At 36.2% G+C, this 14,895-nt stretch overlaps 1 protein-coding gene across 2 annotated transcripts in view; it reads right to left on the bottom strand.

The window, feature by feature from the left end:
* The window catches only part of Gyc32E (Guanylyl cyclase at 32E), a 68,773-nt gene that overhangs the window by 31,785 nt on the left and 22,093 nt on the right, over positions 1-14,895 (bottom strand). The window contains exons 2-4 of one of the 2 annotated variants that reach the window (XM_069058149.1): positions 14,305-14,525; positions 8,754-8,936; positions 8,225-8,342 (exon numbers count right to left, since the gene is read on the bottom strand). In XM_069058149.1, coding sequence (XP_068914250.1) covers positions 8,225-8,342; positions 8,754-8,936; positions 14,305-14,525 — 522 coding nt within the window. Of the gene's footprint in view, positions 1-8,224; positions 8,343-8,753; positions 8,937-14,304; positions 14,526-14,895 lie in introns of those variants that run through there. The other variant, XM_069058150.1, reaches the window with a different exon arrangement.

Raw genomic sequence — 14,895 nt, 5'->3', positions numbered from 1 at the left:
GTCCCCGGCTTATATTATGGTTCTTGGATATTTTGTAAAATGGAGGCAGTGATCTAAAACAAACAGAAGTTTGTTGGAAAAAAATGGACCGATAAGAAAATATTCAATAGCAGCGGACGTAGATCTAATAACGTAATAGATATTTATGCATTGAGGGAGATATGAACATAATTTTTCCCTGAGGTTGACGTGGTTATAATCCGAGGGCCTTTGGCCCGAAGAATTATAAATCAACCGAGGGGAAAAACATGAATATCTCCCGTGGTGCATACAATATTTTATTTTTTAGTCTCTGTACTTAAAAGTTAAAATTTTATTAAAAATATTTAGCAGGGAAGATTGCGTGAATATGTGGTTGCTATAGTTTCGTTCTCATGAGTTTGTTGTCAACAATGTGGAGGGCGAAAAAATTTGACAAATCCCAAGGGAGATATGAGTTGTTTTTCACAATCTGTATCTATGACGAAAAGAAACAATATCGTGTTACTAAAAAATAAAAGAAATAACTCTTGTAAATACATACATTATTTAAACAAATGTTTGAACGGAGTCTTTTGAAAAACAAATAAATTAGTCTATCCACAAGCTTACAAATAACTCGTCCTAAAGTGTTCCTCTTAAGATAAGACTTTTAAAGTATATTCCGCGAATTATTAAGTCATATTCATGAAAGTGTTTTGACAAATAATTAAAAAAAAAATTTTTTCTACAACTGTCAAAAAAACGCGACATTTATGCATCATTATCAAGTCGCAAAGTATGTCATTTTTTGATAGATCAAAAATAGTTGTCAAAAAGTTTCCTTGGATGTTTTAATATTTTTTTTTTTCACTACTTGTAATAAAGTCTAGCGTTATCGGTTGTCGTAGAACACTGAGAAATCTCGTTTTTCTACGTTGGCCCAGTGACTGGTAAATAATTTTTCATTATTAACCAGTGGTGAATAATGGAACAACTCGGACCCGTCGCATCCGACAAAATAATTTGATTAATAATTATTATCAGAAAGGGTTTTAACGTATCTAGTAGTGAAAAAAATAGTGTATAAACCACGGTGGAGAAGTCCCTTATAGCCTTCGCGCCTCGGGCTCTAATCTTGGCGCTCTGGCTATAATCATGAACTTCTCCACCTTGGTATATAATATACTATTTTCACTGTTTTTACGGTGAAAAAAAAAATGAAAACACCCAAGGAAAGGTTTAAAAAGCGGTTGTAGAAAAAATAGTGTTTGTATTTCGTGCACAAGATGATTGTTTTGTTGACGCATTCGAATGAGTTTGAAGTCTCGACCTGACGGTCTCGACCAAAAACTCATTCTCATGCGCCAACAAAAAACAATCATTTTGCGCACGTAATACAAAAATAACTATTAGAAAATATCTTATCTTATCTTGTGGTTGATTTAGCTTAAATATTTCTACTCATCGAATGATTTTGTAAAAAAAAATTCCAAGCGCTAATCCAAGGTCCAAGAATGAAAGGAGAAAAAATTACTAGATATTCTCCTTTGTACGAAAAAAATCTCCCAATCTCTGGCTGAACGGAGTATACCACTAGTGCCACGACGGTACTCTTTTATTTTTTAAAACAAACAGTAATCACTTGGATCACTCCAAGATTTTCAAAGTGGCGTCATGTGCTTCTACGACACGGATTGTTCAAATTTTTATTATAAAATGTTGTTACACAGTCTAGAAGTGGTTTACAAATCTATGAGGGGCATGATGACCAACTCAACAGACGGGGACCAATGGCTTAACGTGACTTCCGAATCACGAGATAGAATATAGCCTTTTTTTTTGCCCTGGGTCGGAATCGAACCCGCGACCCTCGCGTCCCTGAGCCGAAACGGACTCCCTTAGGCTATATTCTGCCTAAAGTTGTTACACAGTCTAGGACTGGTTTACAAATCTATGAGGGGCGTGATGACCAACTCAATAGACCGGGACCAATGGCTTAACGTGACTTCCGAATCACGAGATAGAATATAGCCTTTTTTTTCGCCCTGGGTCGGAATCGAACCCGCGACCCTCACGTCCCTGAGCCGAAACGGACTCCCTTAGGCTATATTCTGCCATATTATTATTATTATTATTGAAAGAAAATAAACGCAGAGGTTTATGAAACCTATTATGCCTAGTAACTACAGACAGTGTGACAGCTAGAAAAATTGTTCTACAAAGTGTTCGATAGGTAAACTTTCAGTGGCGTAGGTCTACTTATCTGGGGTGTACATCTAGTTTATTTTTAAAAAAGTTTACTGTTGTCGAATTCGCTATTTCAGTTGATAGTCCCTTCCAGTGATTAAAGACTCTGTTAGGTAAAAAATTTTCGCGAATTTTCGTTTTAAAGTCTTTTTTCAACCTTCAATTATGTCCTCTCTACCTTTCATCTCGATTTAAAGTAAAAATCGGAGACAAATCAAAATTGAAGAATCCTCTAATTGCACGAAACGTGACAATTAGGTCGCCCCTGAGTCGTCTATTCTCAAACGTGCTCAGTCCAGACTGTTCAAGTCTCTCTTCGTATGAGGGTCTCACAGGACCATAGGAAAGACGTGTAGCACTCCTTTGAACCGACTCTAGCATATTTCGGTCTCTTATCAGGTCACATGACCAAACGGGACCGCAATACTCCAAAATGGGTCGGACAAGTGTTTTATACAAGGTAATCGAGGTTTCGAAGCTGATGCCCTTAAATGTCTTTCTTAGAAGAAATAAAGTGGTATTACACTTTTTGCACACTCTTGAAATATGTGCTGACCAGGTCAGATTTTGTGTGATCGTTATACCAAGATCGACATGTGATTCAACGTGCGAAAGATCAATATTACCTATAATATATGACATGTGAGGGTTATTTTTTCCTAGGTGTAAAACTACGCACTTGTTCAAATTTAGAGGAAGAGACCAGTCTACACTGTACTTGTATATTTTTTCAAGGTCCTGCTGTAAAACGTGTCGATAGGTTATTCGATTATTAAAGAGCTTAAGATCGTCCGCAAAAGAAGCATTCGGTGAACAAACCACACTTGGCAGGTCGTAAACGGAAATGTTAGAAAGAAGTGGTCCAAGCACCGAGCCCTGCGAACACCACTAGTTACAGGAAGAGATTGAGAGAACTCGTTCCCAACACGCACAAAGAATTTTCTATCCTTCAGAAAATCAGCTATCCATAACTTGATATTTCCTTTGACACCAATTTGATCTAGTTTATATAAAAGTTTTTTATGTGAGACACGATCAAAAGCTTTGGCGAAGTCTAAATACACCACATCAACAGGAACACCTTCGTCTATAGATTTGGTCCAAGAATTAACACATGAAAGTAAATTTGTAAGGACCGAACGACCTCTTATGAAACCATGTTGCTGACTAGGAAGAATGTTCCGTTCCACTACATATTTGGATAGATCTTCACTGATAATAGTTTCCATTACTTTGCAAACCACTGAGGTTAAACTGATGGGTCTATAATTTTCTGCACAGAATTTGTCTCCTTTTTTAAAAATGGGCGTTACTGAAGCAATTTTCCAGGCAGACAGAAGTATGTCTGCATGATAAGTCGTAGCGGCTGGCACAGATAATCGACACAATTTTTTAATAGTAATGTTGTTATACCGTCTGGTCCAGGTGATGATGTTGATTTTAAACTACAGATGCAGTTTTTAATTTTTTCCTCAGTAAATTGTACATTCTCTATGACACTCGAGATTTGCGGAAGCATAACTTCAGGCTGACTATTCACCCGATACCCATAAGGGTCAATTGTAAACACCCCGGCAAAGTATTTTGCAAAAATATTCGCTGTTTTGTTATCATCAAAACATAGCGATCCATCATCGTATGCTTGCCTTGCCTTATGTAGATTTGCCGAAACGGTATTGGAAAAGTATCGGTGTATGTCGTAGTCTTAAGGTTCTCGATTATAAAAGGTAACGACAACGGTTGCGCCAATATTTCCATCTCACTTAATTTGGAGTCTATGCAAGTTAATCTGTTCGACACGATACAAACATCCCGTGACACGATACAAACATCCTGTAAAATTGTGTATACTTGTGTCTTTGTCACACTCACGGCATTTGTCGATATGTCCTCTCTTTTAATTTGGAGTCTCAAAAATGAACAATGAGTTGTCGCTACCTTATTTATCATCGAGAACCTTACGTACCTATACTCGAAATGTTTTGGATATGGATTGTCAAACTCAAGGTCGCTTAAAACTTATGATTGAACTGTACATTAGTGAGATCTGTCATAAATTCCAGTAACCTTATTGGCGCGCCTAGTTACTTTTGCTGGTAGTGCCAGCTTAACGACAAGTCCCCAATCCATATCTATAACGTTCCTACTGTAGTCCTGCTGTGCGTGTGATTTTTTAAACTTGTTCCATAACCGTCTTTTATGCTTGATTAATTGTAGGAGATCATCGTTAATCCAGGGCTTTGATGAGTTAAACGTAGTATATTTCATATGGGTGTTGTTCTTAATCTCTGTATTTAAGAATATAATAAACTTATTCCACATTTCGTTTGGATCATCGCTTGGGAAGAAGTCGCTGGTCCATTGCACTCATTCCAAATCGTTTTTTAATTTACTGTAATTTACACGTTTTACTAGTTTAGTTACTTTTTTGGGAATTTCAGATACTAATAGTTGGATTGTTGACAGCAGGGTTATATGGTCAGATTTACCGATAGGTGAAAGATAATCGACTTGACTTACTAATGCGGGATCATTTACCAGAATTAAATCTAACGTTGATGGGTTTTGATTTTGCCTAAAGCGCGTAGGTTCGGAAACTATTTGACATAAACTTGAGTTAACAAGGGTTTCAACAAAATGATAAGCAGCTGAATTATCAGCATAGTTTTTAATATTTAAGTAGTCTGTTGAGGACCAGTCTATCGTTGGTAGGTTAAAGTCGCCTGCAATGAATAAATTAGCAGCAGTTGCTGATAATTCGGATAGTTTATGAAATAGTATCATGTCATCTTGCAGCAGAGCCCTAGAGGGTGGTCTATATACGCAGGCGATTGTAAAAGACAGTGTAGAGGAAGCGAGTTCTAGTATCGTAACCTCAGAAGTACTACATCGAAACGTTATGGGTTTAGGTTTGAACTCATTTACAATGTTGGTTTCTATGTATATGGATGAACCGCCACCAGCTCTTCCATCACTGCGGTCAGTACGATAAAGGGTGTACCCGTCTAAGTTTACTAAGGAGTCGGGAATGCTATTGCTGAGAAATGTTTCAGTTATTAATAAAAAAGCCGGTTTGTGAAGTTGAACGAATAGTATTAAATCATCAATCTTGGCCATTAACGAAGCTAGGTTTGTGTACATTAGGGACCATTCTGCTACTGTAGTTTCTACTTTTTTGACTCGATAATAGAAGAAATTCCTTTCACGTATTTAATAGTTATGTTATCTTCCCCGTTATCACGTCTAAGTTGCAATTCGGTACGTAAATTCTTTAGGTATTCCAGTTGTTTTGGGGTCTTGTCATCTGAGATTGAGATTGAACGAGGCAGGTCAGAGTTAATAAGCTTATTTTTGTTTCTCAGTACTTCCTTAGCGATCAGATCATTAGATAAACTGACTTTAAGAAGACGCGTGTTGGATGAGTTTGGTTTGCCGATACGAATAATTTTCTGGGGAATGGCTTCCGGAGTAATAGCGCTGATAATTTTTCGGATCTCAGCTGCGTCTTTGGTTTGACCTTGTTCAGCGGTGCCGCTCGATTCCGGAACACCGTAGATGATTACATTTTTAGCACGTATCATTCGTTCGACGGCCTCACTTGTGACTTCTTCAAATTGAAGAGACGATAGGTTCACATTTTGCAACTCACTAATTTTTTGTTCTATTTTTTGCTCAATGCTAGCAATAATATCTCTTTTACGAGTAAATGTCTGTAACAATTCATGGATACTCAATGTTTGTTCAGCTTTGGACGTGCATTTGCTGCAGTAAATTTTTACATTACGGATCTTTTTTCTTGTTATGCGGTCCTCGGATGTGAGACCCGTGCAAGATACATGTAAAAAATTATTGCATCCGTCGCAGTTTATTGAAGGAAAACCACCAATAGGCTTGTCGCAGTTAACGCAAGCGCTCATTTTGACCTTTGCAGCGGGAGAGCTCCCAAAAAATCAACTGATAGGAATAATCAAATCACCTTACCTTGCTTGTCGATATTGAATCCGAACCACGTGGGAAAAAAAGAAAGAAAAACAACCTTACGCCAGACTGATATTTCAAAACGGCCGTTACACCACCCTGGAGCACGAATCAACTTTATCTCTCTGTTACAAGATCAAAAAATTTTCGCCACTATTAACCACTTGAAATCGCTTATTTAAACGAGACGATAGCCGCACACTCCGCACACTAATTCATCGAATCAAATGGATGCCTATCATTTTTTCTTAGGAGCGTCGCGGGTTTTCGAAAATAATTAGCATCTGCAGTTTTCGAAAATGTTTTATTGTCCAAAAAATAGAGAACTTGAGAAATGCTATTTTTTTCTGCAAATTAATCGAATAAAATAACAAAATTATTTCTCTTAAATCTTACACCATTATTTCAGTGTCTTCATCGTGTGGCTAACTTATCATCAAGTCTGTTGCTCGTGATTAATAAGAGTGTAGTAGAATCCAATTTCACAATAAATACATTCTGTGGCTTGATGCTAAAAGGGCCAATGTCAAAATTGTCACATTGAGAAAATTGCAATTGGCATTGGTCTTTTAGCCTTAGCTGATGTGGTTGAGATCATAGTGACATTGACTACCATTACATTTATATCTCTGCTATTGTTTGAATTTCACAATGGCCTTTTAGCATATGAAAAAGAGCAAGAAAAAAAATCGAATGCTTGATTTACTCAAAACAGCAAAATACTGACATTGGCCCTTTTAGCATCAAGCCACAGCATTTGTTGGTACAAAACGAATTAATTTTTCATTGAAAAGTTCACATTAAAACAAGCGTTATGGTGCTGTTGCGAGTTATAATACTAAAGGATTGTTTGTTTTGAATACATTAACCAAATTAACCTTAGGCAATGTTGAAATTTACACAAAAAAATTTGCGGATCAACGAAATAAAATTATTTGAAGGAGAAGTGGCAAAACGAAAATATATATTTCAGAGTGTTATTTTAGACACATGCAAAACGAGGTTATTGAGATCTACAGCAAATATTGTGAAAGACGTTTTATTCTTAAATTCTTCAAATTCATTAATACTGTTAGCTAACGGTATTGAAAATGAAAATAAATACACATATCGGGATATGTCGCCATGAGTTAAAATATTAAATATTAAAATATTTGTTTGCCATGTTTTACGAAACCTTTTATTTATTTTTGATACTCTAAAGAATCGTCCGAATATTAAACCTATAAATGGGTGATTAAATTATTCCTTTTCTTCCTATAAAAGCACGAGAGGGTCGATAACCTCCTATGAGCGATTGAGGAGCAATAAATCATTCCAAATCGTGTCAGCTTATGGTTTCAAATGTACGATGGGTTGCCTAATTTTGATTTCCTTATTTAATAAAACAGGGTAAACACCGTTCACGTTGTTTTGGCATAATGTGAGGCCATGATTTATTTTTTTAACGTTGGCCACACTGTTTGATTTCCGTCACTAAAGTGCCTGGCATGCGGACCTATCAAAATGAACATAACAAGTTGCCATTACCAGTTTGTAATTACTTCATTAAAAAATAAAACTCTTTTCAAAAATTGCAGGACCCAGCCTCATACAGTTAGCCAATATGAATTAATTTAAGCATCGAGTTTTCCTCCAAATTAAAAAATGTGAAGAAAAAACGACATTTCCTAAACCATATATTTTACATATCGCTGACAACTGGCACCACCCAAAGCACCACCAAGACGTCTTAAATTCGATAAATAGTATAAGAAAGTTAAAATGTTAAGTTCCTCTATACTAGAATGCAGAATAAATGACAACAATTTTGCTTGACCCTGAGATCGACGAAGAAGTTGTTAAAAGTGGAATTAAATTAAGCGATCCCAGTTGTAATATTTTGCAAAGATCCTAACGGATTGAAGTTGATTAGTAGCTGACGTCGTATAAAATAAACTTTTTGGTACAATGTTTGTTACACCGATGAAGCATGAGGTTGGATCATTCAATTCTTGTTAGGTGACAGTTCGTTCGTGTTTCCTTCCACTCCACTTACCTCTGGTCTTCATGTAAGTGTCGGCGACGATATTGTCCATTTGTTCGATGTAATGAGGGATGTAATCCGAATACTGTTTAATGTCCGTAACCGTGAGTCCGTGAATGATCGAGAGTTCCTGCAACAAAAATCCCCCATTTCAGATTTAGTCACGAACTAATTTCGGCCATTTGCGGTCGCACTGTTTACACGTCCGTTCGAAAAAACACCGTTTTTATTTAAAACGCGCAAAAATCCCTCCGACAACCTTAATTAGCACGTCACGGGATCAAGCAGCACACAGTCGTAATTAACTTTTCCGATGAAAAAGCTCCCGACCCGAACGGGGTTGTTCACATTAACTTATCGACGGATCTATCATAAACAGACAGTCGGTAAGGTAAATATTTTCGCAAAAGAGCGATCTTGTGCAAACAGTGTTTTTTGGCGGGAGATAATAGAGCCGTAATAATATCGTGGGGCGGATTGTACGTTGCAGGGAGTAAACAGTTCGTGCCTGGTAAATGTAATGTTGTTTGCACACACCCACCTCGATCGCTTCCTGGACTTCGCTGGCAGAGGCTGGATGCGTGCCGGATACGACCACGAAGCGGTGCCACTGGAAAGCTCTTAATAGGGCCACGACGCTCTTCGACACTTTGCTGGATGGGGGCAAAGTTCGGGCGAACGTGAAGAACACTTTCTTGTCCGAGACGCGAGTGTCGCTGCATTTCTGAAACGGAATTTTATTTATTTTATTAATCAGTGTCTAATCAGTAACTCATTTGAATCAATTTAACATTTTGGCCAGCAGTCGTCATTTCTTAGTAACAGCTCAAAGTATAGCACGTAACAACCACCTCATTAATCACCAATAGTACTGGTGCCATAATTTTTAAACGTTTTCTGCGTTAACAGTACTTTTATTCTACTAGGATAGTTTTCTTTACAATTGCAACATACGCAATTTGTTTTAGCTTTATCAACTTCCGAAGAAAAATGTTTATGGACTCAATAATTCTTGAATAATTGGTTAACTTTAGAATTCGTTTAATGATGATTTTCAGTTTCCTTGAGAGCTTTGTTGCACTGTATAAAAAGAACAAATTGCAAATATGTAACTAGACTAAGCAAAAATGTGAAGCAAACTGTTTTATGTTTTGGTCTTTGAAAAATCTAACGAGACAAGACTTTTCTTTCATTTTAATTGCGCATTGGTTATGTGCTTTTATAAAAAGCTATAAAGCACTCACACGAGCTTGCTGTTTATTCTGTATTTGTCAAAATTGAATTTCCTGTTGCATCTCTTTGTATGACGTCTCAGAAGTTACTTTTATTGATTCTCAAGAAAAAAATCTGACTCATTGATCACTCTGATGTGTTAGAATTAGGGAAAGCAATTCTCACCCGTCAATAAAATTTGATAATACTTATAATACTTAATCAGTAGAAAAATAAATAAAGAAATAAAATAAATACACACGTTGAACAATATACTATTATCAGAATGCAAAGATTTTAGCGATATTATTTAGAAATTAATGTTTAATGCTACAAATGCGATTTTTTGTGCGTTTGAAACAGAATGAATAGGTTTTTTAGATTGCGTATTGAGGTTAAGGCGGTTTATATTTTATGTTCAGAGGTGATATAGGCATAGCACTTAAATTTTTAATTGATTTGTTAACTATAAAAGCAAATTTTTGCATTGTTTGACCAAAAATTATTAGACAAACATTGTTTACCATTCCAAATTATTTGTTTTGTCATTTTTATTTTTTGAACACCAAATTCTTCTACAAATTCTTTTACAAATTCCTGTCCGTTAAATCATAGAAACTGACTCCCTTAGGCTATATTCTACCTAATTATTAATTACAATTTTTTGTAATAATAATTAGGTAGAATATAGCCTAAGGGAGTCCGTTTCGGCCAGGGACGTTAGGATCGAGGGTTCGATTCCGACCCAGAGTCCCCCCTATATTGAATCTCGTGATTCGGAAGTGACGTTAAGCCATTGGTCGCTGTCTATTGAGTTGGTCATCATGCCCCTCATAGACTTGTAAACCAGTCCTAGACTGTGAAACAAATTTTAAAACACAACAAAGTCAAAATGTGGAGGCGAGACGCCGGTAATTATGTTGATTAGCACTGCACTATCACTTAATATCCGTAATAGTGTATGTACTCCGGCAAAATTGCCGTGCCGCCGGGTGGTAGAGGGTTAAAAAAATGTATTAACTTTATGGTTTTCAAAAATTGTGTCAAACTCACGAAACATTTTCATTGTTTCATTTTTAAAACGTATCTTTGTTGTGGACACAATTCCTCGTTGACCTTATACGAAGGACATCAAATATTTAGGAGTCACATTTCAACAAACTGTAACGCTACCAGCATATTGATGAATGTAGAGGAAACTTTTTGATTGCATTCTGTGCTACACCTTAAATTTCATACAATCCTGGTCCACAAGCAAAATGTTTAATCCGTTTCGGTGGTGAGACATCAAGGTATTTATTTTAATTGTGATAAACGCGAAGAAAACATTTTCGTCACATCAGACATCAATGTAAATTTGACCAATATTGTGCAGTTTATATTGAAAATTGAAACGTAGAACGTTGATATGAGATTGCGGAAGTATTGAGCTTCTTGATGTTGTCTGAATACCAAATCTTTTTCCAACAATACATTTCTCCTAAAGAATCATGAAATGAAATATTCAAGAAAAGACCGTTCTTAAACTAGTAATAGTAGGAGTGACGCAACAGCAAAGTTTTTAGAGAATACTTTCAGGCTTATCGTACAAACAAAATAATACCGTTATTAACTGTGGTTCGGGTGGCAGGGCTAGTTTAGATAGTGCTGTATTTGACAACCGTCAAGTTTCTCAGTTAGAGGTTAGAGGAGTTTCCTTGACAACAGAAATATTTAAACTAGTGCTACCAACTGAACAACGATTGTCATGGCTTATCCGATTATTATATAACAACATCTTGTATATTTTTAATTAAAAACGTCACTAACAAAGTTAATTTCATTCAAAAATTCTCTTATTAAAATGTGTCGGTATAAATTCAAAATCAAATTACTAATCACGCAGAATATTCCCTGGAGGTCCGCATGTATTTGTTTTTGTTAGTCATTACCAGCTTGTATTACAGTGACACATAATTGCCTTTCAAAATAAAAATCATTCGCTGTAATCTCTAATAGTGAACATAAATTAAACGATTGCTGATATTCCAATTGAATAAATAAAAACGTTGGTGAAATTATCTGCAATAAGCTTTGTATAAAAATAATTTCTTGTTTAACAGGTTGAAATTAGTTCTAATTCTTTTTTTTTATATTTAATACAACGAAATATTGTTTTTTAATTTTTAACATGTGACTGTTTCGTCTTTCGTCACGTTTGAGGACTGCTGTCTATTATTTTTTACCTCAGGCCCGGGGCAGAGAATATGAGAGCCACCTCATGCGTTATAATGAAATGGTGGTTATAAAGTAAGGGTTAACAAGACTGTCCCGATAATCAATAAATTTAATAGACAATAGATACTTTATTGTTGTCACAAAAAAAAAATGAAAGAAATGGAACTGAATTAATTATGCTTAGGGAGGCAGTCGGTTAAAATCAGTATCAAAACAATCTGGCAGGAAAAGGTCACAGCCCTTATGAAAGAACTCGTCCTGTCGTCTAGATTGGGTTCGCTATTGCAAAGTCAAGTGTAAGGAGGCATCGTCCTTTAGGACAAACCGGAAATTATGGATCCAGTCAGATTTTGTATCAGTTGTGGTTGAACATTAAAGACAAGCAATTAATATATTTCCACGAGATAACTTTACAGAGTTCAGAGTGGCATTCTTATAAAAAAATACATTTGTTTTTTTAGAATACGCTGGTTGCACAAGAAACTATGAAAGAAGTAAAGAAATTGTATATTTCAAGGATTACTTACGAATATTATTTTTATTATAACTTTTTACGAAGATATTGGAAAAATCACATTCTAACCCGAAACATAAGTAGCTTTTCAGCCTGAGAACGGATCATTTACTTTTAACAATCAACTTCTTCCAGAACTGCTAAGCTTCTGCAACAACTGTTGCCGCCAAAAGTGGATTATTGAAAAGAGTTCGGGCATATCGGGCTTATTGTTAAAGTTGATGATAATAAGAAGTCAACTCAAAAGATTCATTAAACAAAAGGAATAGTTAAGTAGTAAATTTCATAATTAGTTTTTTTATTTTCATCCCCTAAATTGTGTAAATATCTACGATAAGACTTATAATAAATAACCAGTAAGTGTACCATGAAAATAGATAATTTAAAAAATGATCAGAATTTTACTGCACTATTACTTGATAGTAATATCCGTAATAGTGTATGTACTCCGGCAAAATTGCCGTGCCGCCGGGTGGAGGTGGGATACGATACATAATAATAAACCACGGGAGCATTTCATAGTTTTGTAAAATTTGGAAATTACGATTTTGTTCTTTATTGTTAACAATCGAAAATAATTGGAAATTACATTAAAATGTCTTTCTGGCACAACTGTACCGAATAAATAGTCACACCGAATTATTTTTTTTTTTAATTAAATTACAAGAAAAATAAATAAAGTCTCTTTAACATTATTAAAAGCTACGATTTTGTTGAAAGAAAATATAGAAAAAATAACATACCCAGAAATATTTCATATTCTTAAAAGACGCAACATGTGTATGACATCGACGAAACACGAATAAAGACAGAACTTTTCGCTCTGTTGGTATTTCCCGTATGCTCCCCTTAAAATAATTTTTTAAAAACACTTCAAGAGCTGTTGCCACTCAAATTCTTCCTTCAAATGCGTGGTAAACATGATTACACAACACCCTAAAGATGTTCCTTAAAAATACCACCCTCATGCATAATTTATTTTTAATCAGTGCTTCTCAAACATTTTACCTCACGAAATATATAAGCACCCCTAATCAATATTGCATTTAGATACAACCTTCAATATCCATAACATTAAAAAAATATATTCAATATTCACTTCGATTAAATACCCTGATCAATGACATCCTACATTTATTTTGATTTTTTTTTCACTTCCACCTCGCTTATTCTATTTAAAGCTTTGCATGTTTACCGGATCATGCAACATTTGCGTCGCCTCTGTGACAGCACCCAGCAACCAAACCACCCAAGTTAATCTTAGAATATGTCAACTACAGATAATTATTTAGTTTACAATTCCACCTCCGCATTACACCAAATACATAGTTATTTTAACTGTAGTTGGCTGTGGCTTATGCACGTACAGATGTGCCGCCTCTCAATTTCTGGATTTGTGTTAGAATGTTAATTTGACATTTGACATATCAGACTTGTCACTTTTTGCTTTTGGCGTTGTTTGTCATTTTTCAACGTGTCGGTTGAGCTGTTCTGAGTCAGCAATGAAACGACTTTAATTTATTTGTGATGCTGAAGCTGCTTGTTGTAGGCAACCAAGTAATCACAGCATAGGTTTAGCAGAATTATACCGGGACATTTTTTTAACATTGAACATAGCCCATACTTATTCCCTATGTTCAGTTTTAAAAAACACAGGTCAATGCATGTATGTAATCACGTAACCAAGGTAACGAAAATAAGTAGGTACTTGACAGTTTAACAAAATGGTCAAGTTGTTTGAAGAAGAAATACACATAATGCAGTTATTCTATGCCAATTAGAGCATTAGAAATGTGCGTGACATTTCCAATGCAACACATGATAGACCAATTCCATCAATCGGAACAATTTTTAACATTATTTCAAAATCTCTGGTGTTCGGTATAGTTGGTTGCACAGCAACTCACAATGCATTGATCTGTGTTTTTTAAAATTGAACATAGAGAATAAGTATGGACTATGTTCAGAGTTAAAAAAATGTCCCGGTAGACGGCCTTGTGTAGCGCACTGACATGAAAAAACATTTCTAATAACTTCGTGGAAGCAGAAATGGCATCCGTGACACTCTAGAAAGCTGCAGCGAGTGCGTTAATTCTCGAAGTCATCACGACGTCACGTCCCTGCAAATTAATCATCAATCGGGACTCACGTAGGAGATCATGGGCAAGTTCCAGGCGGCGGCGACGAGGGCCTCGCTGGAGCAAGTGTCGTCGGGGCCGATGAAGGCGACGGTTCCGTTGTCCCGCATTTCTGTCATCACGCGAATGGCTTGTGCCGCCAGGGATGACTTGCTGCGGCTCAGGCCGGAGGCGGGAGGATTGGTCCCGATGTCGGCGGCAACGTAGCTCAGATGGCGGCCCGGCAACAAATCTGGAAAAAATACGAACTGGAGCGACGCAAAGACGACGTAAAATCTATATATCCTTCGATTTCATAATCTAGAGGATCAAAAATGATTGGTGGGGCGGCGATTGCGACTCATTCAAGAGATAACAGAAGGGACGACTGCATATGAATATATTTTTTTTCTTGTAAGTACGCGGTTGCACGCAAAGTTTCTGCCGCCTGGGGCAAAAATTGCATTTGCCGAACAAAAGAATTATGAGTTAAAAGCATACTTTTTTATACAGGGTGTTTTCGAAGTTGAGGCATTCCTTGTAACATTATACAGGCTGATTCACGTAGCCCGTTCATTAGAAACTTTTTGATTTCCCAAAATCATATTAATACGAAAATTGGT

The sequence above is a fragment of the Tenebrio molitor genome, chromosome 9 (genome assembly GCF_963966145.1).
Source record: "Tenebrio molitor chromosome 9, icTenMoli1.1, whole genome shotgun sequence".
NCBI lineage: Eukaryota > Metazoa > Arthropoda > Insecta > Coleoptera > Tenebrionidae > Tenebrio > Tenebrio molitor.
The sequence above is the reverse complement of the archived record's forward strand: the minus strand, read 5'-3'. Positions and strand labels throughout refer to the sequence as shown.